Below are 26,456 nucleotides of genomic sequence, written 5' to 3' on the forward strand. Positions count from 1 at the left end.
TTAAACTGGAGAAACTCTATTTTTGCTAGACTATTGTCAAAGCATTTGTAAAAACTGATTTTCTTTTTTAATTGATCTCTTCAACTATAGGAAAAATGTCAAATTCCAAAAATACATGAGATAATACCCCAAACTGTATAGGCTGTCACCTCTAATCAGAAGGTGATTGTTGTAAGTGGGTTTCAGCTTCTTGAAAACCAGTGTGGCTGGACCAGCTCCTGTGGGTCTTACTACGATTGCAGGACAACCTGCAATAACTATCAGGAGACTTTTAGGAAAAAAAAAAGTTTATTACTTACAAGACCTGGGCCCACACAGCAAGGTCTTGGGTAGAGAGAAAGCTGGGGAGTCTGGTTCTGGTTTTATTGGGGTTGAGCGTGGGGGCCTAGGTTCCACAGGCTCACTATTTATTGGTGAATTCCAAACATACGAGCAGGAGTTTAAAGTGTGAGAAGAGAAAAAGCAAGCAGTCCAAATGGTCGGTTATGCATACCAACTGAGATCTCTAACTCAGTGGGGGAGGTCACCTGGTTTTTAACAAGCCACCTTGTTGGCTGCAAGGTGTTTATTCCAGATGCCGTCTTTGAAGTGGGTACCTTGGCAATCAAAGCGTGTAAGTCAGGCACTTGTGTTACAAAAAAAAGAACAAAAAATCAACTGTCAGGGCTTACAGGACAGCAGTGAAACTAGAAATTAATAGCCTGAGGTTAACTAACTCTCAGCCAATAGAAATATACTAAACTTTCTCCAGAATGGATACCTCTGCATGAGGGGGAAGGGCCCAGATATTTTTTATTAAAAAAAAATTTTGGCCCTATTGTGCAGGATGCAGAATCTTACTTCCCCGATCAGGAATCAAATCCATCTCTCTGCAGTAGAAGCTTGGAGTCTTAACCACTGGACCACCAGGAAAGCCCAAGAGCCCAGGTTTTTTTTTTAATTAATTTATTTTTTATTGAAGGATAATTGCTTTACAAAATTCTACTGTTTTCCGTCAAACCTCAACATGAATCAGCCATGGGTATACATATATCCCCTCCTTTTTGAAATTCCCTCCCATCTCCCTCCCCATCCCACCCCTCTAGGTTGATACAGAGCCCCTATTTGAGTTTCCTGAGACATACAGAAAATTCCTGTTGACTATCTATTTTACATATGGTAATGTAAGTTTCCATGTTACTCTTTCATACATCTCACCCTCTCCTCTCCTCTCCCCATGTCCATAAGTCTGTTCTCGATGTCTATTTCTCCATTGTTGCCCTGTAAATAAATTCTTCAGTACCATTTTTCTAGATTTTGTATATATGTGTTAGAATACAGTATTTATCTTTTTATGTCTGATTCAACTTCACTCTGTATAATAGGTTCCAGGTTCATCCACCTCATTAAAACTGACTCAAAGGCATTCCTTTTTATGGCTGAGTAATATTCCATGTGGATAGGTACCACAACTTCTTTATCCATTCATCTGTTGATGGACATCTAGGTTGCTTCCATGTTCTGCTGCTGCTGCTAAGTCACTTCAGTCGTGTCCGACTCTGTGCGACCCCATAGACGGCAGCCCACCAGGCTCCGCCGTCCCTAAAATTCTCCAGGCAAGAACACTGGAGTGGGTTGCCACTTCCTTCTCCATGTTTTAGCTATTGTACATAGTGCTACAGTGAACACTGGCATACCTGTGTCCCTTTCAATTTTGGTTTCCTCAGGGTATATACCTAGGAGTGGGATTGCTGGGTCATATGGTAGTTTTATTCCTAGTTTTTAAGGACTCTCCATACCATCTTCCATAGTTGGTGTATCAATTTACACTCCACCAACAGTGCAAGAGTGTCCCCTTTTCTCCACACCATCTCCAGCATTGATTGTAGACTTTTTAATGACGGCCATTCTGACTGGTGTGAGGTGATATCTCTTTGTAGTTTTGATTTGCATTTCTCTAATAATGAGCTATGCTGAGCATCTTTTCATATGTTTGTTAGCCATCTGTATGTCTTCTTTGGAGAAATGTCTGTTTAGGTAGTTTTCCCACTTTTTGATTGGGTTGTTTGTTTTTCTGGTACTGAGTTTTTTAAGCTGCTTGTATATTTTAGAAATTAATCCTTTGTCAGTTGTTTCATTTGCTATTATTTTCTCTTATTCTGAGGGTTGTCTTTTCACCTTACTTGTAGTTTCCTTTGCTGTACAAAAACTTTTATGTTTAATCAGGTCCCACTTGTTTACTTTTGTTTTTATTTCCCTTACTCTAGGAGGTAGGTCACAGAAGATCTTGCTTTGATTTATGTCATCGAGTGTTCTGCCCATGTTTTCCTCTAAGAGTTTTATAGTTTCTGGTCTTACATTTAGATCTTTAATCCATTTTGCGTCTATCTTTGTGTATGGTGTTAGGAAATGTTCTAACTTCATTCTTTAACATGTAGCTGTCCAGTTTTCCCAGAACCATTTATTGAAGAGGCTGTCTTTGCCCCATTGTATATTCTTGCCTCCTTTGTCAAAAATAAGGTACCCATAGCTGCATGGGTTTATTTAAGAGCCCAGATTTTAAGGGAAGTGTCCTGACTGTTGCTGCTGCTGCTAAGTCACTTCAGTCGTGTCTGACTCCGTGCGACCCCAAAGACAGAAGCCCACAAGGCTCCCCTGTCCCTGGGATTCTCCAGGCAAGAACACTGGAGTGGGTTGCCATTTCCTTCTCCAGTGCGTGAAAGTGAAGTCGCTGAGTTGTGTCCAACTCTTTTGCAACCCCATGGACTGCAGCCCACCAGGCTCCTCCGTCCATGGGATTTTCCAGGCAAGAGTACTGGAGTGGGGTGCCATCGCCTTCTCTTAAGAGAAGCAGTTAGTTATTAATAATGGAATCACTGTATTAGTCAGCTAGTGCTATATAACAAAACACCACACACAGAACAACTTGAGACAGTGCCCATTTGCAATCTCACAGTTCCCGTGGGGCAGGAGTCCAGGCCCTGGCCAGCTGCATCCCCCTTCCTGGGCTGCAGTTAAGGTGGCAGTGAGACTGGGTTTGGAGGGGGCGGGTCTCACCTGGAAGCCCAGCTACGGAGGGATCCTACTCTATTTGATGCTCTCGTGGTTGTTGGCAGAGTTCAGCTCCCTACAGTTGCAGTACTGAGTTCTCACTGGCCGTCAACCAGAGGCCACCCTCAGGGCCCTACCACGCGGGCCACCCCTGCATGGCCACGTGCTTCATCACAGCCAACAAGAGAGACAGTGAGCCAGACGGGCATTACAACCCAACATAACTATTGCCCCATTCATTGGTGCTGCTCACACTTGGGAGGGAATGGCACCAGGGTGTGACCACTGGGAAGTGGGAACGCAGTGGCCACCTGAGAGCCGTCCAGCTTTTTTTCATTAAGTGGACATGAATCCCACCATTGAAATACTGGGTCACTCCATCACATGACAGGAACGCAGATGGTGGCTATTTGCTGACATGAAGGCAGTCAGTTATTCATCTCTGGAGAGGTCTTCCCACGTGGACCTTCCTGGGTGGCCCAGATGGTAAAGAATTCACCTGCAGTGCAGGAGACCTGGGTTCAGTCCCTGGGTTGGGAAGATCCTCTGGAGAGGGGAATGGACACCCACATGGTATTCTTGCCTGGAGAATTCCATGGACAGAGGAGCATGATGGGCTACAGTCCACAGGGTTGAAAAGAGTCAGATACAGCTGAGCAATTAACACTGTACCTACAGAGACATTCCTGATGCTTCCTCCTGCTCCCTCCTGGGAAGGCTCTCTGGACCAGTTGTCCCCCTTAGTGCTGCTGGCACTGGGGCTTATCATCCTCTGTGGGGGGCATCCTGGGTGCTGTGGGGTGTGGAGCTGCCTCCTTGGCATCACCCCCTCGATGCCAGGAGCCCCCCACCATCATCCCAGTGTCTCCTGGGGGCAGGACCCTCACATGTGTGAAGGCTCCAGGGCACGCTCCTGGCACAGGAAGTTGACACCTTCCTCGACCCACCGGGTAGCATCTGGGGGTGCTGCCGACCTCACGACCCCACCAGCACCACCTCTGAGCCGTGTCCTCTCTCACGTACACTGAACTTTCTTGCAAGAAAGAGCAGGTGTTGTCTCAGTGGCTGTTCCTCACCATGGATGTTTTTGGAAAGCGCAGTCTTCAGCACACAGCTCCTGATCTGCAGCGGATGCTCGCTGGTTTCCTCCTCTTTGTCCACCCAGACGCTTTCCTTCCACACCCCGCCACAGCCAGGAAACATGAACTGTGTGGATGTTTACTTCACGTCCAACCTCAGTTAAGAGGACAGCAGAGCTCTCTCCGTGTGCACCTGGCACTGTCACCACAGTCGCCAGCCGCCACTGGGCCGTGCAACGTCTCTTGTTGACAAGCATCTTGGTGAGCCATCGCCAACACTCTCTGCAGTCCGTCCATTTACAGTGGACAGTTCTGGGCTTTCGGTCCACTCACAGGTCATCCAGCTGTCACCTCTTTCCAGTGCCAAAACATTCTCACCCCTGAAAAAGAAGTCCCACGTCCACTAGCAATCACTGCCCCTCTCCATTCCCCATTTTCTCTGTGGATTTGCTTGTTCTGAACGTTTTAAATACCAGTGACTCTGCTCCAGGCTCCACCGCCACTGAGGGCCTTGAATACCCGCTGCTCCAGGAAGGCCACCTGGGAAACAGATGGCGGGGGAGGCCACTCCCTACACCCGCCAGGCTTTCATGGTCCCCCCACGGCCCACCTCCCAGGGGTCTGTCTGAGCACCTAGCTCATGATGTCCCACAGGGACACTTGATCCTTTTAGCACTTTGCTAGAAGGTAGAGCTGAAGTCAGGTGGTCCCCACCAAGCCTCCCAGCCCAGGACCCCCAGCCCAAGTGACTGGAAACTTCTCCCTCTGGCCAAGTACTGCGCCCTAGTCCTGACCTCAGTGAGCAAGGCACCTGGTTGGGCATGAGTCAGGGAGGCAGCCTCAAGATGCCTGGCATGTGCTGGCTCCACCACCCTTCTACCACCATCTGGCCTGTTTCCTTACTTTGTGTGAGCCTGTCTCCCTGCTTGTTCCTCTGACTCCACTCCAGGGCCCCTGCAAGTTCTTGCAGGGACTCTGTCAAATGAATGTGCTCTTCCTTCAGTCCAGACCCCCAGCACCAGTACAGGAGCAGCTTCAGTTTGTTAGAGCAGCAACAGCTAGTCAGCCCTGCATGCTCAACCCTTAGGCCGAGGTTGTTGGTTTCTCGTGACTGCTGTGATGAATCACCAAAACTTGAAGGTTTAAAACCACACGTTTGGGACTTCCTCCGTGGTCCAGTGATTAGGAATCAGTGCTTCCACTGCAGGGGGCATGGGTTCGATTCCTGGTCAAGGAACTAAGAGCTTCCAAAAGATGCAAGATACAGCCAAAAAAACCCACACACATGTGTCATCTCACAGTTCTGGAGGTCAGGAGTCCCACATGGGTTACACTGGGCTAAAATCCAGGAATGGGTAGGGCTAGTCTCTCTGGAGGCTCTGGGGACCACTGGCTCCTGCCTCTCCCAGCTTCTAGAGCCACCACTTCCCTGGCTTACGGCCCCTCCCTCCATCCTCACAGCCAGCAGCACAGCCTGCTGGCCCCCTGGAAACAGACAGCCCACCCCAGTGGTACCTTCGTAAACCTCAAAGAATCCTGAACATGTGATGGATGAGCTTCCTGCTGGCTGGAGCGTCCCTGGAAAGTATGGACATCATAGACAGCCCACCAGAAGGGTCTCAGGGGGCTGGGTGCCAATGGCCCTCCCCGCTTCACAGACCAAAGCCAGCCCTCCAAGAACAGGGCCTGCTTGGACGCAGGAAAGGTCCTTCCAGAACAGCTGGAGGCCGTGGGTCTTCTGGAACATGTCCGGCTGCACGTCTTGGAGGGCTGTGCTGCACCTGCAGGTCATCTGTTATGGGTTAGTGGCGGGAGGCAGGCAACAAAGTGTTTAGAGACTACTTAACACTAGTGGTGTGATTTATCATTTTTGATTCATGTTGAACTAGTTTCAAATTCACAGAAAAGTTGCAGAAATGGTACCATGAGATCCCAGATGCCCTCCACCCAGTTGCCACTAAAACTAACATCTCACAAGGCCAGAGGACAAAGACCAAAGCAGGACATCTCAGGTTAGTGGTTTTCCGGGTGCTGGGGTGAGGGGTGATTGAGGGACAGGAAAGAGGCCCACCAGGGGGAAGCTGGGTCCACATCTCAAAGCCTGACATGGACCAGGGACCCTAACCATCTCTTTGTCCCTCTCCTCCCCAGATCTCTGGGTCCAGCCACCCCTCTCTATTCTTTGGGACCAGCCATGGCAGAGGCCCGGGCCTTGGGCATCTCTAGGCCCCATAGGCCACCCCTGAGGGCACACCAGGTGTGGGACTCAGAGGGTGCAGGTGAATGTGTTTTATTTCTGTGTGGGGGGGGGTCACTTCTGGCTGCTCTCTGCACCCAGGATCTGCCAATGTCACTTCTTACTCCTGATTTGTCTTTCATTGACACGGACCACCAGACAGCAGACAGGAGGGCCTGTCCAGAGTGAGGGGACATTGCCCCCAGAGTCCACAAGAAACAGACCCACACCGCCGACCCCCTTTGCTTTCCTCTGCAGGAACTGAGAAGGGGGTGGGGGGATAGTGCGGGGGCATGAGACCTGGGCACAAGGGGGCCAACCTCCTGGACCTACAGGTGGAGACGGGGTCCTTGTGAGCGATGTTTCCTGGCCCTCGAGGAATAGGGATGGGTGCAGGGACCCAGGCCTGGGGACAAATCTGGTTCCCCAGCTGCAGTAGGGTCTTGGCGAGGGCAGGGGTGCGAGGGATTCGCCCTAAACTCCTAGGGCGTAACTGATCCTCCGGGCGGGGTTGGAGGGGGGAGCACAGCATGCTGAGCAGGGGGCGCCTTCTGGGGAGCTGCGGGATCCAGATGCAGTGCCTCCGCGCTCTTGCTATGCTCACCTGGGGAGCAGACCCCTAACCCCAAACTACGTCGTTCTCCCTGAACTCCGAGGCAAGCCCGACGCAGTGAGATTCGCGCGGTCCCTTTAAAGGGACGTGGCCCTCCTAGCACGACCTAGACAACAGCAATCCCATTGGCCCGAGAGCAGGCCGCGGCCGCGCCCCTTGAGTTCAATCTCTGGAATTCTATTGGCCTAACGCCAGGGCCCCACCTCCCACTCCAAGGGAGCTCCGGCTCTGAGCCAGGTTCGCTGACGCAAACGCGTTGCCCCGGCAACGGGTCCGGCTGCGGGGCCCAGGGACCCCAAGCCACAGCCACCGCGCAGGCGGGGCCTTCCAGGCCCCCGAGGCACCTAGTGCTACAGATCACGGCGCCCCCTTTTCCCGTCATCGCCCCAGGCCGACCGCCACATAAGGGCAGCTAGCGAAGGGCGCCCCGGGAGACCCAGCTACGAGAATGAGGAGGCGTCCGGGAAGGGCACGCCTGGCGGTGGTCACGGCGTGGGAACCGGCTGGGCGCTGCTGGCGTCCCGCTGCAGATTGCGGGGAGGGTTCAAAGGGACCGGGTCACACGCCAGGCAGCAGATCGGCCCGAGCATTTAGCAGTACAAGCAAATCCAACACCAGGGGAGGACATTCCTGGAACGTGGTCCCTGCGCCAGCCCCAGGGTCATGTAGAACCCCCGCCTCCGGCCATAGAGGCTTCTGTGGCCTTTGGCAGGTCAGCAGACACTGGGCCCAGGTGTCCAAGTTGCAAGGGCCACTGAAGACATTGCCCCTGTCCCCAGTCCCTGTTCCTGGCCAGGAAGCCAGATGGGTTGGCCTTCTCCAGGCCTGGCTGGACTTGCCTCATTTTGCTCATCTGCTAAATGGGGACTCTGGGATGCTGCCGGGGTTAGTGCCTGTATGAGCCTCCTACCGCCGCTGTAATAAAATACCACAGATTTAGGGGGTCAAAACTGACAGAAATGTATTTTCTGACAGTTCTGAAGGTCAGGGGTCTTCTGGTCTCATGGGGTTAAATCCAGGCATGGGCAGGGCGGGTCCCTCCAGAGACTCCAGGGGAGTACTGGCTCCTGCCTTTCCCATGTTCTGGAGGTGCCCGCCTCCCTGGATTGTGGCCCCTCCCTCCATCCTCACAGCCAGCAGCACAACTTCTCCATCTCTCTCTGCCTCTGACCCTCCTCCTCCCTCTTATAAGGACCCTGTGATGACACTGCCTGACCCCCTAATCCAGGATCATCCCCATCTCTTGGCCCTTGATCTCATTTGTAAAGTCCCTTCTGCCTCGTAAGGTTTCATATCTACAGGTTCCCGGGAAAGCCCCTCACCCTCCTTAAACCAAGCGCTCCTGTAGGTGATGCCCAGATCACTACTCGGGGGCAGGGGAGCTGGGAGTGGGAGACCTGACTCCCCTGACAGCCACCAGGGTGACCACTGCCTGAGACCCAGAGAGAAAGTGGACGACAAGCCAAACTACCCATCTCAGTGGCAAAGTGTAGCCTTTGGCCATTTGTTAGGGCAGCACTGCTCAGCCCCAATCCCACCCCTGCACCTCCTTGGGAACTTTCAGTGCCTGACCCCTGAGAAGCCACACAACCACCACAGCAGAGCAGGCTCCAGAGCTGCAGAGACACCCACAGCCAGGCTGGCAAGCCAGCTTGTGACTCCTGGCCACACCCGCCCCTGCTTTCCCTTTTCCCTGCCCTCTCCCCACCCCCACTGAGGACAGCGGTCCTGGCTCCCTCCCCAGGACTGCTGAGCCACTGGAATGGAGCGGGCTGTGAGTCAGCCAGAAGGAAGGGACACTTACAGCCACTTGCATCAGATGTTCCTGCCACCGGCCCTCATGTCCAGAGGCCCCAGCCCAGTGAGGGCCCAGTGATGACCCTAACCATGACCCTCACTTACCTGGGGATCTGATAAGACCGGGGACTGGTGGTTCCTGTCCCTGGACAGGTAAGAACATGCAGAGAAGGTACGGACCAGACTGAGTGCCAGCCCGTGATGTCAACTCTACCTGCCCTTTAGAACCACAGCCACCTCAACCCCGAGTACTGATCCGACTGATTCCGACACCCTGATCCTGACTTGGAAGCTGTGTCTGGAGCAGGCTTCTGCCAGCCCTGTGCCCCCTCCAAGCCTCAGGCACCTGAGCTGAGGGAGGGACGCAGCGCTCCACACAAAGGCAGGGGCTTATGAGGGTACTGCGGTGGTCCCAGCACCCCCATCCCTCACCAGGCACAGGCACCTACTGCTTTCTTGTGCATATGCACCCTCTCTATCCACTTCCACCCGCGCACAGTCTGCCCTACGCGGACACAGGCTTAGTGCCTCTCTAAACATGTACAGACACATGCACACCCTAGTCTGGTCACACTCGCACACACTAGCACCCAACAAGTTCTGCTCTTATTTTTTGGCCTCACTACAAGTGGCATGTGGGATCTTAGTTCCCTGACCAGGGGTCAAACCTGTGCCCCACGCAGTGAGGCACTGGAAGCTCAGAGTCCTAACCACTGGACAACCAGGGAAGTCTGGGTAGTACTTTTTAGCACTGGAAGACAAAAGTCTTTACCATTACCCCTTGGTAGGATTGCCAGATTAAAATAGAAAATACACATTTAAATTTGAATTTCAGACAAACAATGAATAATTATTTTGGATATACTAATGCCTGGGATATACATGAGAATGATACTGAAAGGTTATTCATTATATGAAATTCAACTTTAAAGTGACATCTTGTATTTTTATTTGCTAAATCTGGGGGCTCTCCCTGCTGGGTCTGGAGGTCCTGAGCTGTCCTTGGATTCCCTGGCTGCTGTCTGGGGGGTGATCTCTGCATGACTGAGGCCCCAGGATCTCAGGGCTCAGCTACCCTGCCAGGCCTAGGAGGAGGTGGTCAGAGTGGACCTCACCCAGCCAGCCAGCCTGGCTCCTCAGGCCCACCGAGGGCAGGAGGAGCAGAGGCCCGGGGGTTCAGAACCTGCCTGTTGTCTCCTCTAGGCTTTGGGGGAGATGCCCACATACAACAGGGGCAGAGTCACCTTGTAGAATTTACTTCTCAGAGAGCTGGTTCCCTGCACCTCTGGCCTGAGTTCTGCCAAGCCTCATCCATGACTAAGGTGGAAGATGGAGGCCAGACCCCTCTCCTCTTGGCCACCTAGGATGCCACAAAGGAAGCTGGGATTGAGGAGGGGAGGGAAAAGCTGTGTAGCCCCGGAACTGCTCCAACTGATACAGGAAATTTGTCCTCCTTGATCAGGCCAGTGCCTTCTGACTCCTGCTCTTCAAGGGCAATCCTGAGACCCCTTCCCCAGCTGTCTGCCTCCCTGCCATCCTTTGGGTGGGGGGAGTATCCTTGTTCCAGAGTCTGCCCATCCTGCCCACAGCTCTGTATCATCATTCCCCCTGCTGGACCAGCCCCTGACTAAGCCTTACTGCCCCAACCCCGACAGGGCCCCAAAGGGAGACACTGGCCAGGAGGGAATGGAGCCGGGGCCCAGGCTTTCTGCCTCACCTCCTTGGCAGGTGGGGTCTCCTAGAGGAAGGCAAGACTCCTTGGGTCCCAGGGTGAGGTGGGCAGGGTGGCCAGCTCCCCAGGTACCTCCCAGCCCCTGGGCACCCAGCACCCCTGGGAGCTTGGCCTGCAAACAGGGCTGTCCTCAAGGAAGATGGCAGCAATAGGTTGCCCAGAGCTGGCCGCCAGTCTGTGACAGGACAGGGCTGAGGCCTCTGTGCCAGGAGCTCAGGCTCAGAGGTTCCTCTCCCTCCCCCATTCCCATTGCCAGCACCTTCCCCCCAGTGCAGACTGAGCTGGGGCTGGGCCTGGCTGTCTCACCTTGGCCAGCACAACCCGGGCCCCCACAACGGCCAGCACCCAGGCCAATTCTGTTGCTCAGTCCTGGGGACTCAAGTGTCCCATTCCAGGGGATCTGCAGTGGTTGTTTGCATATACCTGTATTTACCCATGGACACACACAACACATGCAAGAACTCATGTTTCCAGCACACACATGCATGGCCCCTACCCTTGTTGAAGAGCCCATGTGTGCACCAGGACCCCCTCCCAGCACCCAACCAAGTGCTCCCTCCTCAAGCACAGGATGGGGTCTGCAGGATTCAGGGCACCCAGAGGGCATAAGCAGTATGTGTGTGGGGGGTGATCCTGCTCTCCAGGAGATGCTGGGAGGTGTCTGGTTGTCACGACTGGTAGGGGGTGAGGCTCCTGGCATTGAATGGGTAGGAGCCAGGGAGGCTGTTCAGCTGGGTTGAGGGGAGGAGACCTAGGTGGAAGGACCTTACAGATGGGGACTATCTTCCCATCTCTGTTTCCTGTTTCCCCACCCACGTTACTGGGCTCACCAAGGGACCACCTGTCCAGACTGTGTGAGAGTACAAGAGCTCCTCTGAGCAGTGCCCAGTGCTGGACCTGGCTTCTGGTTTAGGGAAAAAAATATGCCCCCACCAGCCAGATTCCCAAATCAGGCTGCACAGGACTGGAGCTCCACTGGACCTAGGAAGATAGCCCTGAGGCAAGGCCTCAGTTCATTTCTATTCCCTGAGGTCAGCAGCATGCATGTTCTTTGTTGCGGCCCGTGGAATCTTGTTCCCTGACAGGGATAAAACCTGGGTCCCCTCCATTGGGAGCACAGTCTTAGCCACCAGACCAGCAGAGAACTCTCCAGGTGTGATCAAATTAAAATGAGGTTGTACTAGATTAGGGTGGCCTTAATGCAATGACTGGTGTCCTTAGCAGAGAGAGGAAACACAGGGAGACAGGAAAGATGGTCACATGAAGACAGGTGGAGAATGGGTGATGTGGCTACCAGCCAAGGAGTACTGGGGATTGCCAACAAGTACCAGAAGCTGGAAGAAGTAGCAAGGATCCTCCCATGGGGCCTTCGGAGAGGGTGTGGTCTTGAGGATGACACCTGAATTTCAGACTTCTGGGCTCCAGAAGCAGCCTCTGGAAGCTCACATCTTACCCAGCCCGTCTATGAGTGCACATAGACATGCACGCATGCACGTATGCTTCAGTGGACAGGCTGAGCCCTGGACGGGAGGGAGGACAGTCTACTCTGCAAACGTGAGACACTAAGTGTCCAGATACGGGCTCTGAGGATCATCCGCGGCAGGGCTGTGGGGATGGAGAGCTGGTTCATTCTCTCAGAGCCTGGGTCAAGGGCTCCAGCCAAAATGGGGCTGTGTTTTGCCTCCTGTCCTGTTCACCGCTAACCCCTTGGGCTTTTTCTCCATCAGTCAAGGGAAACGTTCCTTTCTGCAGGACTGAGGGACGGTTCTTCACAGATCTGTCGCCAACCGCTACTGCGTCCCCTTTCCCCAGTCAACAATTGGATGAACTCTTGGGGAGCAACCTGGGGAAGCAGCTGGGCCTATAAGCCTATTGGGGTGGACCTGCACGACAGCTGGTGCGCCTGCACGACAGCTGGGGCCAGGATCCGGGAGCTGAAAAATCCGGGAGCCGAGAGATCCAAGTGGGAGCTATAGCAGGTTCTAGAGCAGGCGTGTTGCCCATAGAAGTCAGTGCATCCTAGGCCCTGCCCGGTAGACTAGGGCTGTTGCCAGAGGGCAGGGCCGGACTCCAGCTCGGAATCAGGGTCCCGCGGGTCTCCTCGAGCCTCCGGCAGACCTGTCCGAGCAAGCCAAGATCCTTCCCGGGTCCCGCGCCCCGAGCCCCGCGCCACGCACAGCGCAGGCGCGCAGACACTCCCCATAGCCGGAGGGGCCTTCCAGCCCCGCCCCTGCCGTGTGCGCATGGGCGGAGCCCAGAGGGGTGGGGTCTGCGTCGGGGCGGGGCCGAGCCTGGCCTATAAAGGCGGAGGCGACGCGACGCGCCCGGCTCCTCTCGGCGGTGGCGGCCCAGGCCGAGGAGTCCGCGGTGGTGGCAGCGGCGGTGGCGGCGCTGTTCCCCGCGCGGTCCGCGCAGCGGGGTCCGGGCTGCGCGTCTCGGGCGGCGGCACTGCGGCCCCGGCCCGAGCCCGACCCCGGTGAGTGTGGCCCTGCGACTCCGGCCCGGCCCGGCCCCGGCCCGGGCTCGGGGATCGGGCCCCACGGAGCCTCGCCTCCCTGGCCCGGGCTCCCGGCGCAGCCGGCCGCGGCCACTCAACGCCCTCCTTTGTCTGCTCCCGCCTTCAGGGTCCCCTCCCCTGCCGCCCCTCTCCCACGGGCCGCCCCTCCGGGCCCCGCGTCCCCTCCCCCGCTGGCGGGGCCCGGACAGAAGATGGTGCAGAAGAAAACAGCCGAACTTCAGGGCTTCCACCGTTCCTTCAAGGTGAGGGGCAGGTCGGTTTGGGGGCGCCCAGGGCGGGACCACTGGACTTGGAGCCCGCCCCCAGTTCCCGCGGCTCATGCCAACCTCACCCTTTGCCTGGGGCTGCCCCAGCCTGGTATTCATTGCGGGGGGAGGTGATCCTGGGCCAGAGTCCAGTCTCAAGCACCCTGGGACCTGTGGGGTCTTTCTTCCAGGAGCTCCCCAGTCTGTGGGGCCTCTACCCATGTGTACCCATGAAGACCCCAGCCAGGCATGTGCTGGTATGGGGAGGGATTCAGTATGCCACAGTCAGTCCCTAGTGCCCTGGGGCCTCTGGGGTCTTTACTCCAAGAACCCCAGGCAGAACTGGGGGGGCCCTGCCCATGAGGGCCCCTGGCTGTGTGTCCCCTGCAGACCCCAACTACTGTGCATTGCTGGGGTAGTCAGCAGCCATAGTCCTGTCCCCAGCGTCATGGGAGGGCTTGGGAGGGTCTGTTGGGTCCTTCCTCCAGGAGCCCCAGACAGGGCTGCAGTCCCCGGGACACCCTCCTGGGTGGTCTACAGAATGCGGCAGTGGATTGAATGCCTTCCCAGCTCTGCACCTCCCAGACACCCCAGGCCCAAGTGCTATATCCTGTCAGAGCAGGAAGTTTCTGTGGCGGCCCCATGGCTGTGGCAGTCGAGTTCTGGTCTCAGATGAGCGAGTCTGGTGGGGGCAGGCAGGTGTTAGGCAGGGGCCCCACAGAGCCTGGCCCTGGGGAGGCAGTGATGTCAATGGCCACCCCACCCCACTGGCCGGGTTATGTAATGGCTTCCCTGGGCCTTCTTGGGCAAGGACCTGTTGCCCTGTAGAGAAGGCAGGACCTGGGTGTGTGTGTGTGTGTTTGTGTGTGTGTGTGTGTGTGTGTGTCTGTGTCTGTGTCTGTGTCTGTGTATGTGCATGCTTGAGCTCCAGTGCCTACAGGTGAACTGCAACCACAGTAGGAGGAGCAAGCTGAGACTAGGTTAAAATTCCCAGCCCATCCAGGCAGCGTCCCAGGCCAGCGCCCCGCCCCTGCCCACACGCCTGTCATCCTGGCTTCCCCCTGCCTCCCAGGGCAGCTCCAGCCTTGGCATGTCCAAGTGTTTGGGACTGGGCAGGAGCAGGGTGGACGAGAGACATCCCTGGTAGTGGTCTGTCCCCTCTGGGGGCTGGATGGGAGCCAAGATGGGGTTAGCATGTGGGGCCAGCATGGTGGCCAAAGCACACTTGAACTTTCTGGATGGTTCCACCCACCTCCTGCCAAGGCCTGCTGACTGGAGGCCTGCAGCCAGGCCTAGGCCTGGTCTGGGTACACTGCCTGGTAGCACGGACTGGCCTCTGCAGGCCACACAACAGCCCTGCACCGAGGTGGGACTGTGGGAGCCCTGAGGGAGTTGGAGGGACCCTGGGCAGGGAGTCCTAGCTCTGAGGTGGCCCTCTTGGTGGCCAGGGCTGGCCACTCTCAGCATCTCCTCCAGCTGCACCCAGCTGCTGCCCTGGTCTGCCAGATGTCTCTGATGTGTTTTCCCCCTTTTAAGATGGGAAAGTAGAGGCTTGGAAGGCGAGGGCCTTCCCCTCACCCCACCCTGCAGGCCCTCTGCACGTGGTGACAAGGACACAGGAGCAGGCCTGCTGTCCCTTCATCTTGGTGGCTTGGCCATCTCTTCTCCAGTGCTCTTTGCACTGGAGGCTAGGACGGGGCAGGGGGTTGGTCAGGACCCAGAGGCTCCCTCAGGTCCTTGCACCCTTCGGTAGTCCTATGATTCCCCCAGGTGCTCAGATCAGTAGGCTGGGGTCGGGTAGCTGGTGAGGAGCTGCTGGCCCCGAGCCTCACGTCCACTCCTGATCACCCCCACGGTGCTACCCCTCCTCTCCTCCCCGGTGGAGGTGGTCACTCGGCGCCAACTTATCGGAGCAGATTGCCAGCGCTGGCGCAGCTGTGTCCCTGACCCCATGGGTGCCAGAGCCCTGGGCAGGCAGGGTAGGGGCTGGTGGCTGAGCCCGCGCACACTGGCTGCAGTGCTGCCTCCCTCCCTCGCCCCCGCCCGCTGGGCCTCCTAGCAACTATCTGCAGGCGGGTGGGGAGTCCGGGCGGGCCCACGCCTGTTTTTCAGCCGCTCCCTCTGACCTCTGCCTGCCCCTCTGCTGCCGGACTGGCTTCCGGGCCTCCTGTCTGAAGGAATCTGGCCTAGCCTCTTCTGCCGGTGGACCCCTGGGTGTTCCTGGAGGGTCTCCTGGCATTTCTTCTGTCAGAGGGCCCTCCTGCCAAAGCCCTGGGTCCAGTTGTTCCAAGGCCTAGAGAGGGGCAGCAACTTGACCCAAGTCATCCAGTGTCAGGGCTGGCACCATGGCTGTGTGTGCAGGGCCCCCACACCCACCTAAAGCCCTGGCCACCTGGTCTGCCCTGACGCGTGGAGCTCAGGAGAGCAAGCTGAGCTGGTAGGCCTCAGCGTCCCGACCCTCGTGCCTTGCCATGGCTGCCAGTCATCACGCTCAACCTGCTCTGCAGGAACATATTTATCCCAGTTGTCTTTTGTTGGGAGGAACCCTAGCCACCTTTGTTTCTGGGTTAGGGTCCCTTGCAGAGGACCTGGAGGCTGTCGGGGGTGACCTTGAGCTGGCCCCTGCTTGCTACACGGGTTGTTTCCTTAGCTGGACACCAGGGCCTGTGAGGGGTTCCCTCCTGTGGGCTGTGGCCAGGGCAGGGCTGGGCAGGGAGCAGCCAGTGCTCATGTGGGAGACCGTAGGCACCTCTCCCTTGTGTCCCTGCATGGGTCATGGTGCTGAGGATCTGAAAGCAGATGAGGAGGGGGTGAGAGCAGGAGAGGAGGCTCAGAGTTGGGGGATGGGGGTACATCACAGGCAGTGTGGTGGGAAGAAGGTGCAGTGGGGACAAGAGGACAGTGTGAAGCAAAGGGGACCGTGCTGCCCCATTTCAGAGTGGAAAACTGAGTCCAGGAGGCCATGGGAAAGCAGGCAGGGCCACCTGGCTGGCAGCCCCACCCAGGGAAGCCAGTGACTCAGTCCCTCCCAGTGGCTGCCCCACACCTTTGATCCCTGTGCCAGGTAGTGGTGCTGGCCCCATCCTGCAGGTGAACAGACCAGGGCTCATGACACAGCCTGGGCCGCACGGTAACTCAGGCCTGGCCTGGGAAGCGACACTCCCTACCGGCAACCAGCTCTTCCTGTACCACATCCCCTCAGCATAGGCCCTGACGGCTGCAGGTGGGGAGTGAAGGGTCAATTTTCTGGTGGCCTGGCAAAGCCAGGCTTTGTGCCCCTCAGTGTGTGGACAGGGAGAGGGCCTGAGCTCTGTCCTTTCCTCTCCTGCAGGGGCAGAATCCTTTCGAGCTGGCCTTCACCCTAGACCAGGCCCGCCACGGGGAGCCTGACTTCAGCCCAGAGTGCCCAACCCGCCCTGGTGAGGGGCTGAGGGGAGGGCACATCTCTGGTGGTGGAGCGGGGTAGGAGGGGGCTGGGCCGCCTCCCAAGCTGGGTGGGCTTTACCTCCAGCCCTCCCGGCACAGATATGCCCACGAGCCAGCCCATCGACATCCCTGATGCCAAGAAGAGAAGCAAAAAGAAGAAGAGATGCCGGGCCACTGACAGCTTTTCGGGCAAGTTTGAAGGTGAGTGGAGCGGGCCGGGGTGGGAGCTTTGGGAAGATGGGCTGGCCCAGGGAGGCTCTCACCTCCACCGCCGGGTCCACAGATGTCTACCAGCTGCAGGAGGACGTGCTTGGGGAGGGTGCCCATGCCCGTGTGCAGACCTGCATCAACCTCATCACCAACCAGGAGTATGCTGTCAAGGTGAGCCAGTCCATGGCACCGGAGCACGCCCCTTGCCTCTCCCCAGCAGCGCCAGGGTCTGGCACCACCAGAGGTGGCAGAAGGAAGGGAGCTGGCATCTGAGCTGCCAGACTGACAGCCGGGGAAAACCAATGTCTAAAAATGGCCTCAAGGCTGGTGACTCAGGCCACCCCTGGGAATCTAGGTCAGCCCAGGCTGAGCCCCCAAGTCCAGGTGAGAAGTGACCAGGGGTGGCACACCAGCACAGGTGGCCAAGAACTTGCTGCCAGAGGGGTCGCTGAGAGCTGGGGGTTCAGTCAGAGCCAGTGCTCTGTGCTGGGTCATTCAGGCTCCTGTTCCAGGGCTAAGGAATGCTTCTGGGCATTGATACAGAGATCAAAACCCTGTACTCTGAGTCTGGGGAGGTGGGCAGCTGGGGAGACCAGGGCAGGCCTGTGAGAGCCTCCTGCCTACCCTGTGCTGCCCTGACCCAGGGTGTGGCCACGCAGCCTGTGTGCCTGGCCGGGCATCAGACCCCACCTTCTGAGAAGCCTTCCAGGCTTCTGGGCTAGGTGAGGTCATGGGAGGCTGGTTGCCCAGGAAGGAGGGCCAGGTACTCCAAGGCAAGCAGAACTGGCTGGAAACCTCAGGCCTTGGCGGAAGCCTGGTGACCTGGGTGGCTGTGGCCCCTGCCCCTTGGGAGTGCCCAGGTGGGGTGAGTGATGGTGCCACAGGACTGGACACCTAGCATCAAGCACTCTCTGCATGGTTGGGGGGCTCCCAAACCCTCCTTTCTACGGGTCCTGCTGGGCAGGCTGGCTCCTGTCACTCTGACAGACAGGGAGACCAAGGCGGGGAGTGGTTAGGCTAGGTGTTTGGTGGGAACCCTAGAAGGCCACATCCCTCCTGAGAGGGACTGCTGTCTCCTCCATGGATTGGGGGCCCTAGCCATGTTCCCAGGAGATGGGATGAGGTTCAGTTAACTCCAGAAGGGCATGACTGGTGGCACTGTGTCAAGGAGCCCCTGGAATCTGTGGGGCAGGTGTATCTGTCACTCGACAGGTGGGAGAGCACTTCGGGTGACAGCCCATTGGCCAGTGGACATGGTGCCAGCTTGTTGCTGGAGCCTGGCCAGCAGAACACACCATAGGCATTCCCCTAGGCTGCTGGTGGCCCGGAGCCCCAAGCATGCTGGTGACCAAGCCTGCCCACCCACCCAGTGAGAGGGAGCCCAAGGTCCAGCCTAGGAAGAAGGTCCCAGCAGGTGCTGGGGGTGTTCCCCAGATTAGCATGGGACTGGGAGACAAGATGTGGTGATGTGGTGCCTGGGGAAGGAAGAGAGCTTGGCGGGAGCTAGTTGCCCCAGGCGCCCCTACTCCCCTGGGTGGGGTGTGAGTCATCACAGTGGCCCCCAGTCTGCTGCTCTGGGCGGTGGGGTGGGGGGGCACCTCGTCTAAAGAACCTGCTGCCCTGAAGGGATAAGTTGCAGGGGCTCCAGGTCCAAATCGGCCTGCTCCAGAAGGAGAGCTCCAGCTCCTCTCTGCCTCTCCTGCCATGTCACCCCTCCTGGGAGGCCTCTGGGGACATGCTGCCCCGTTTGTGCTGACACCACAGTTTGACTTCCGGTAAATTCTGGGCCCCCATAGGAGAGCTCTGCTTTCCGGAGCTTAAAAGTCTAAGCTCTGATGAGTTTCAGGCATGACCCAGGGGAAGTTTCTGGCGGGCTGTGGAGGATCCGGCTGGCCCAGTTGTGTTTCTGTATGTGTGTCTGTCCTCACCACTCCTATATCCCCCACCCCCGGCCGTTTCAGATCATTGAGAAGCAGCCGGGCCACATTCGGAGCAGGGTTTTCAGGGAAGTGGAGATGCTGTATCAGTGCCAGGGACACAGGTAATGTGACCTAGCCTCGTCACAGCACTGGGCCCCTAGCCACCTTTCAGTGGATAAATGGGCCCAAGAGCCTCCTCATCACCCGCAGTGGCCACGTAATGAGCACCCACTGTGTGCCAGGCCCTGTGTTGTGGGTGGGCCCAGTGGTGGGCAAGCCAGACAGTCCGAGGTGGGCAAGGTGGAAGCAGGCCCATGGCCCTAGGCCCATGCCTCCTGCCGGCAGGTGGAGGTGGAGGAGGCGCACCCCTCCTGGGCAGGGCTGTGGCTGCGGCTGCACGTGGGCCTGAGGAAGCCTCAACCCTTCCCCTGCCCCTCTGCCCTGCACCCCAGGAACGTCCTCGAGCTGATTGAGTTCTTTGAGGAGGAGGACCGTTTCTACCTGGTCTTTGAGAAGATGCGGGGTGGTACGTGTGGCCTGGCGCAATTTGTGTCTGGATCCCGATGGGCCTGGGGGCTCAGGGCCACCAAGGAGAAACTTCCAGGGGGCCTGCCCATCAGAGGGACCATAGGGGTCCAGGGTGGTGGCCCCAGCTCAGGTTGGAGTACTTTGGACTCAAAGAAGCCAGAGTCGGGGCTTCCCTGCCAGGGTGGGGTGGGTGCTGGGCATTGGGCAGTGGAGGTGACACCTGTGTATTCTGGCCCAGGCTCCATTCTCAGCCACATACACAAGCGGCGGCACTTTAATGAGCTGGAGGCCAGCGTGGTGGTGCAGGACGTAGCCAGTGCCCTGGACTTCCTGCACAACAAAGGTGGGTGGCTTGCACCCAGTCCACCTGCCCAGGACCCCTGAAAAGCGTGCCCACCCACCCTTGACCTTGGTTCTTGGTTCTCCCGGCAGGCATCGCCCACAGGGACCTAAAGCCGGAAAACATCCTCTGTGAGCACCCCAACCAGGTGAGGGGTACAGAAGGGGGTGGCCTTCCTTTCGGACCAGGCCCCCAGGACCCAGCCCTCACAGCCCGTTCCAACCCCACCCAGGTGTCCCCCGTGAAGATCTGCGACTTTGACCTGGGCAGTGGCATCAAACTCAACGGGGACTGCTCCCCCATCTCCACCCCAGAACTGCTCACTCCGGTGAGGGCCTGCGAGGAGGGGCAGTGCTGGCAGGGGCGGAGGGGGCGGGAATGGTCCCGAATCCGGTCCCAGACCGCAGTTGCATAACCTCAAGGTGTGGATCCTGCTTGTCTGCTGAGGCCTCAAAGTTTGAGCTTCCGCTTAGCAACAGCCGCTGATTGGCTGGGCAGGGCCGCAGCCGAGGCTGTGGGCCTGGGCGTGCTCCCGGCACCTGTTGATTGGGTGGGGGTGAGGGTTGGGGGGTGGGGCCGGCTCCCTCGGTGGCTTCTGATTGGCCGGCAGGGCGAAGGAGGGGCTGTTTTCTTTAGTAGCCTCTGATTGGCCGAGCACGGGCTTCAGGAAGTCCAAGTCAGTGAGCCCCCTCCCGCCTCCGCCCTCTCTAACGCCCTGCCTTCGCCTACAGTGCGGCTCCGCGGAGTACATGGCCCCGGAGGTAGTGGAGGCCTTCAGCGAGGAGGCCAGTATCTACGACAAGCGCTGCGACCTTTGGAGCCTGGGCGTCATCCTATACATCCTGCTCAGCGGCTATCCGCCCTTCGTGGGCCACTGCGGCAGCGACTGCGGCTGGGACCGCGGGGAGGCCTGCCCCGCCTGCCAGGTGCGAGTGGCGGCCTGCTGTGCACCCCTCCCGCAGCACCCCGCCAGGCCTGCCTCGGCCTGCACACACACTCATACACACAGGCTGTGCACCTTCACCGCGGCCTGCCTGGTGCACCCCAAGGCCTGGTCTATGTACACACTTACCCGCTACCCTGGGGACCGGCTCGTGCACCCCCCAGGGCTGCCCTGTTTGCACACAAACCCACACCCAACCGCAGATCCTGTCTCGTGTACCTCTGAGCACCCCTTAGGGCTTGGCCTTCAACCGCTGGCCACATTAGCAGGCCACTGCCTCTTCGTTTCCAAAGGCAAGGCCTATGGTTTGGGGTGGTCAGGTTCTAGCCTTCTATAGACCACCTGAGGCTCAGGCGTCATGGCCTGATTTCCCCTTGATTCAGCTCACTCCAGTAGAGCCCAAGTACCTCCCGGAAGCCACTCTGGCCCAGCCTCCCAGTACCTCTGCTTTGCTAGCTGAGCTCAGAACACTTTCCCTAAGCCCAGGCCCAGGTCACAGGGGATGTGGTGGAGGAGGGGTGCTCCTCCAGGTCTGGGCTTGCCCATCCAGGCACTGGGGACATGGCCTCAGCCTTTGCTAGTTGCAGCTGACCCCTCTCCCCGTGTCCTCTCCAGAACATGCTGTTTGAGAGCATCCAGGAGGGCAAGTACGAGTTTCCAGATAAGGACTGGGCCCACATCTCCTTTGCTGCCAAAGACCTCATCTCCAAGCTCCTCGTCCGCGATGCCAAGCAGAGACTGAGCGCTGCCCAAGTCCTGCAGCACCCCTGGGTGCAGGGGGTGAGTGGGAGCCCCAGGAAGCGTGGGAGTACTCAGACCTCCATCATGCCTCTGCCAATGGGCCAGGGTTACTCAGAGCAAGGGTCGAAGAGCCCCAGAGTGAGCTAGGGCACAGTAGGGAAACCCCCACTGCCTGCTGGCCAAGTTCAATCTGCACTGCAGGCGCTCCTTGTTGCCAAGCTCTGTGTCCAGGAGGTGCTGGGGCCTGTTTTCTCGAACAGCGTCAAGCTGAGGTCAGCCAGGTGGCACTCGGGCAGCAAGCCAAGGTAGATTCATGGCCTGCCAACGGCAGTTCCAGGCTCTCTACCCACCAGTCTGGGAAAAGTGCGATGTGTCTGTCTTCTGCCCAGTGGTCGTCCCAGGGGGTAGGTGCTTAGGCCGAAGGTCGGCACCGTGGGGAGCAAAGACTCAAGGTGGAGGGGGCTTCCACCCTCTTCCAGGAGCTGGGAACCACCTGAAGGGGCAGCTGTGCTGAGAGGCAGGCCCCGCCCCCAACTTGGCGGGTTACCCGCAGGTGTGCTCTGGTGTTCTCAAGAGTCAGCCGAGCGCCACGCGGGCGGGCGGGCTCTCCTCTCCAACCTCGCCTCTCCTGTCTTCTTGCAGTGCGCCCCGGAGAACACCCTGCCCACGCCCATGGTCCTGCAGAGGTGAGGCCCTAAGTGGGGAGCCCCAAGTCCATGAGGGGCGCTAAATGTTAAGATGTAAAAAACCCTTTCAGTCCTGGGGCAGGGAAGCTGTCCAAGCGCTTGGGTGTCCTTCTATTAGGTGCAGAGTTTGTGACTCCAGGCGGGGCTCCAACCCACTGCCGCCCCAGCCCCACACCCACCCATCGGAGACTGGGACCTCTTAGGGTCTGCGGTCCCTCCTTGGTGACCCCCCACCCCCGCCCGGTCCCCAGGAACAGCTGTGCCAAAGACCTCACTTCGTTCGCGGCCGAGGCCATTGCCATGAACCGGCAGCTGGCCCAGCGCGAGGAAGACGCCGCGGAGGAGGAGGCGGAGCAGGGCCAGCCCGTGGTCATCCGAGCTACCTCACGCTGCTTGCAGCTGTCCCCGCCCTCCCAGTCTAAGCTGGCCCAGCGGCGGCAGCGCGCCAGCCTGTCCGCGGCCCCCGTGGTCCTGGTGGGAGACCACGCGTGACGCCTTCCTTCCCTCTGTACATAGGCCTTCCCCACCTGTCAGATCTAAAAAGATTTTTTAAGCTATTGCCCGCCCGCCATGACCAGCGGGCTCCCCTCCCCCCATCCCCTCCTTCCCCCTCCCGGCTGGATTCCGAGGCGCTCTGCTCAGCTCGGGGGTCTTTTTATATAAGGTTTTTGCTGTTGGTTTTTTTTTTTTCTTTTTCTTTTTCTCTCCCCGCAACCCCCTCTTCCAATGGTGTTAAAAGCAAAGCAGGCTCCGGGGGGAGGAGAGCTTCGGGCGCGCTGCTGGGTGGGCCCTCCCTCCCGCCGCCACGCCCGGGACGCCTCGGCCACTGTGAAGGCCCTTCCCTCCCCCCGCGGGACTCAAGAGAGGAGGGCGTGGCGTCTCCTGGGCCGGGCGGGGCCCCGCCGCCCTCTCCGGCCCTCGCGGTGTTTTCAGGGACCGGTCCACCCCCACCTCCCCTGGATGAGACGGCAGCTTCTTCCCTCCCCATAGACACCCTGGTGGGCGGCGGGGCCGGGGGTTTCTCAGGTCTCCGCAGTCGCGGGAGCGGAGCCTGGGGCGGGGAGGGCGGAGTGACGCCCACTGGACACCCCACCCCTCCCGCCGACTGACAATCGGGGCTCCCTCGAACCTTGACCTTAAGCTGCAGCTGATGGGCCCTCCTCTGGCCCCTCCACTGGGGACTGCCCACCCGGGAGGAGGGCGCCAGGGCAAGCGAGAGGGGCTGGACAGGCGCCCGTCAGCCGACGTGGGGGTCCCACGGACCCCAGACCCGGGCACCCGAGTGCCCCTTCTCAGGGCTCAGTCTGACCACGGCCACGTCCTGCCCGGCAGCCCCGCGGGTCCGGTGTGGATGCCCCGTCAGCCCCCCTCCCCCACCCCGGGCGGCGTGTCTGCCCCGCCCACCTTCAGGAAAAGGCCGCAGCTGCTGCCCGGTCCGCCCGCGCCCGAGTCAGATGTTGTCGCGTGACCCGCCGGTCTGGGGAGTCTGGGCCCTCCCCGATCTGACGCCTGGGCTTCGGGTGGGAGACACTATGCAATACACAGGCTTCCTTTTCTACGTGCACAGGGGCTTCTGCCGGGGCGGGGGCGGGGGCGGGGTGGCGGGCGCGGGCAGGCGGTCCCCAGGGTCCCGGCCGGCTTCTGCGGGTACCCCGATCTGGCTTCTAGTCGTTCGTTCTGTTTCGTTAGTTTTCTAAAACAAAAGTTGACTTCCCTTCCCTGTTCTTGAAGAATACTTGAATGCGGGGGGAGGGGTTCGAGGCGTGGGGAGCTCGGGCGCAGTCTCAGTGGTCCCCCCACGTCTGGATGTTGCCACAGTCCTAGGTGGCTGGTGGGGGCCGCCTCCCCTCCCCGCCCGCCGGATCTGTGGACTGGCCTTTCCAAAGACTCCGGGGGTGGGGAGGCAACTCCCCCACCATCATTTCTCTCCCATTTGTGATTCCACGTTTTGCAGCCGAGAATTCTGCCTTTTTGTACAAAAAAAAAAAAAAAGAAAAGAAAAGAAACAAACGGACTCTCACCCGCTGCGAGGCGCCATGGCCATTTTACTCGGGAAAGCTGAGCTGTGAGCCGCTTTTTTTTTTTTTTTTTTAAATCCAAAGGTGGGACATCCACTTCCTCCCCGCTGTCTCGAACAGTTCGGCCCGGAGGACTGGTCAGAACCGTTACTGTGAATGAGCCTGGCTCTCAGGCTGCTCCGGCGCTGGGGGAAGGGGGCACAGCAGTGTTTCAACGTTAAGATGGGTAAAAAAAAAAAAAAAATTTTTTTTAAAGTGGGGGAAAAACATCCAAGCACTTTAACTCCACTCTACCAGGTGAGCTGATACAGCTCTGAAGTTTTCCTTTTCACCAACTGTCAATGCCGGAATTTTGTATTCTGTTTTGTAAGGATTTAATAAAAGTCATAAAAACCCGTTTGCATGCTCACGTTGCGGCTTTCCATTGTCCTGCAACAAACTGCCCCAAACCTAGTGTCCCATGTTGTTATTCCTGGCGGTGCTATGAGTCAAGGATGCAGACAGGGCTTGAAAGGCTCAGTTTGTCCTTGTGCTAGGACACCTGGGTCCTCCACTGGGAAGGTTCATCACCGTGGGCTGGGCTCATGCTGAGGCTGGAACCTGGGCCAGGTGCCCACAGGGGTCTCTTGTGTGACTTGGGCTTCCTCATGTGGCTGGCTGATCTGAGCAGCCTGGCTTCAGAAGTCATGCTGCATGGCCTCCCCAAGTCCAAGGTCAGTGGAGATCAGCAAGCAGATGTCCCAGGTCCAAAGGGAGGGAGGAAAACAGCTTTGAGTTGGGGCGGGGCACCTCTGGACAATGCAACCTAATTCAACAAAACCCAGTAATTCAGACCTCCCCCTCATGGCTGGCCCTCCTCCCTCTCTAGACTCCTTTCTCAACTGTGATTATATTCCTGCCATCTGCAGGTCTTTGCTGGACAGCCAGGGCTGACTTCAGATCCTGGCGGGAAGAGGGAGAAGCAGTGTGTTAGGGAGGGCTTCCGGGAGGCAGAAGCCAAAGGGTAGGGGGCTGTGAAGTCCAGTGGTTAAGGACAGCGGACAGGCTGGAACTCCAGGCCCTTTCAGACTGCTGTGCTTATCAGTTCCCTCATCTGACAGCAGGGGTCTTGAGGAAAAGCCAGGTGAAACCAGCAGGTAGCACAGCAAGAAGGCAAGAAGAAAGTCCAGCGGTTAGGACAACGTGCTGCCAATGCAGGGGGCATGGGTTTCATCCCTGGTTGGGGAACTAACATCATACCATGTGGTGCCACCAAAGGGTTGGAGGGGGGAAATCCTCTGCAGGGCCTGGAATGGGCCAGTCTAGGATCAGCCCCTGGAGCCTTCTGTGTGTCTGGCTTCTGTCTCCAAACAGCACATCCTCAAGATTCACATGTGTTGCAGCGTGCGTTGGTGCCTCCCTCCTCTTCACACCTGAGTCATAGCCCCATTGTCTGGACCACACTGTGTTTATCTGCTACCCACCGATGGACATTGAGGCGTCCTGCTTTCTGGAGTAGCGAGTTGTGCTGCTGAGAACACGTAGCATATGTTTGTCTGGATGTTGTTTCATTGCCCCTGGGTGGACACCCCTAGAAGGAATGCGAGCAGGGCACAGGCCCCATTGGATGTCATTTCAGAAGGACTGATCTTGATGCCATGTGGAGTGTGGGCTAGGGGCCAAAGGACCCCGTGGGGCACCACTGTCTCCCTTGCAGCCAGCCCAGTGAGGGCTGACAGGCCTACAAGGGTGGAGCCCACAGAGCAGATAGGTGCTTTGCAGGGAGTGGTATCTAGCGGTGCTTAGGGACAGCCTGGATGTTGTGAAGTGGGGCTCAAAGGGGGCTCTCCCAGCTGCTCGGAGGGCTTCCTGGAAAGGCGTAGGCACTGGGATCCCCTCTCTTGCCTAGGACCCCAGGCTTGGCAAGTGGCACCTCCTCCCTGACTTGGCCCTACCTGAGGAATCTTCAGGGATACCTTGGAGCCTGGCCCCGCTCCTGCGTTTGCTCAGCTGCCCTCTGGAGCCCTCTTCTCAAACCCCACAGCTACCCTGCCCCAGCCAGGACCACGGCCCCCTGCCTAGTTTCCCCAAAGCCCGAGCTCAATGCTGTCCCTTGCCCGGCCTGGCACATGCGAGGGAAATGGGGTGGGTGCCACATGCTAAGCCACCACCCTCCCAGGTGGCATGGGGCCCTGCCCAGCCCTGCCAGGCCACGCCACTGACCTCTGCCTGCCCCCTGCCGCCTGCCAAGACCCGGCCACCAGGCACAGCTTGTTCTCTCAGCTGCAGCCCTAAGTTTGATGTTTGCGGTTTCCTCTCGGCCGGCCCCACCCCTCCCAGGCCGACCCCGCCCATCCCAGGCCAGCCCCGCCCCTTTCACGGCCGGCCCCGGCCCTTCCACGTCTCTTGGAGGAGT

General features: G+C 58.3%; 2 protein-coding genes and 1 long non-coding RNA gene across 5 annotated transcripts in view; 2 read left to right on the forward strand and 1 right to left on the reverse strand.

The window, feature by feature from the left end:
* Window positions 1–9,686, forward strand: part of MOB3A (MOB kinase activator 3A) — a 33,337-nt gene extending 23,651 nt beyond the window's left edge. The window contains exons 4-5 of the mRNA XM_042250230.1: window positions 6,013–6,121; window positions 8,703–9,686. Coding sequence (XP_042106164.1) covers window positions 6,013–6,121; window positions 8,703–8,872 — 279 coding nt within the window. The 3' untranslated portion in view covers window positions 8,873–9,686. The remainder of the gene's footprint in view (window positions 1–6,012; window positions 6,122–8,702) is intronic.
* A 3,127-nt stretch (window positions 9,687–12,813) lies between these two features.
* MKNK2 (MAPK interacting serine/threonine kinase 2) lies at window positions 12,814–24,457 on the forward strand. Of its 3 annotated transcripts, XM_027969938.2 has the most exons (14): window positions 12,814–12,963; window positions 13,112–13,247; window positions 16,582–16,669; window positions 16,776–16,877; window positions 16,960–17,057; window positions 18,848–18,927; window positions 19,258–19,331; window positions 19,572–19,676; window positions 19,766–19,821; window positions 19,906–20,001; window positions 20,405–20,599; window positions 21,232–21,396; window positions 22,000–22,043; window positions 22,295–24,457. In XM_027969938.2, the coding sequence occupies exons 2-14, from the start codon at window positions 13,197–13,199 to the stop codon at window positions 22,533–22,535; spliced, it is 1,395 nt and encodes a 464-aa protein (XP_027825739.1). In that variant the 5' UTR covers window positions 12,814–12,963; window positions 13,112–13,196; the 3' UTR covers window positions 22,536–24,457. The 3 variants fall into 3 exon arrangements, with proteins under 3 accessions (XP_027825739.1, XP_027825740.1, XP_027825741.1); XM_027969939.2 differs by lacking the exons at window positions 12,814–12,963; window positions 13,112–13,247; window positions 19,258–19,331 and having other exon boundaries at window positions 16,584–16,669; XM_027969940.2 differs by lacking the exons at window positions 12,814–12,963; window positions 13,112–13,247; window positions 16,960–17,057 and having other exon boundaries at window positions 16,584–16,669.
* LOC114114848 (uncharacterized) lies at window positions 22,689–26,346 on the reverse strand. The gene is made up of 2 exons (XR_003589386.3): window positions 26,264–26,346; window positions 22,689–25,631 (listed from the first exon to the last, which is right to left on the reverse strand). It is a non-coding gene; the product is annotated as an uncharacterized LOC114114848 (long non-coding RNA).
* Window positions 26,347–26,456: the final 110 nt, after the last annotated feature.

Source organism: Ovis aries, chromosome 5 (assembly GCF_016772045.2).
Source record: "Ovis aries strain OAR_USU_Benz2616 breed Rambouillet chromosome 5, ARS-UI_Ramb_v3.0, whole genome shotgun sequence".
Taxonomy (NCBI): Eukaryota; Metazoa; Chordata; class Mammalia; order Artiodactyla; family Bovidae; genus Ovis; species Ovis aries.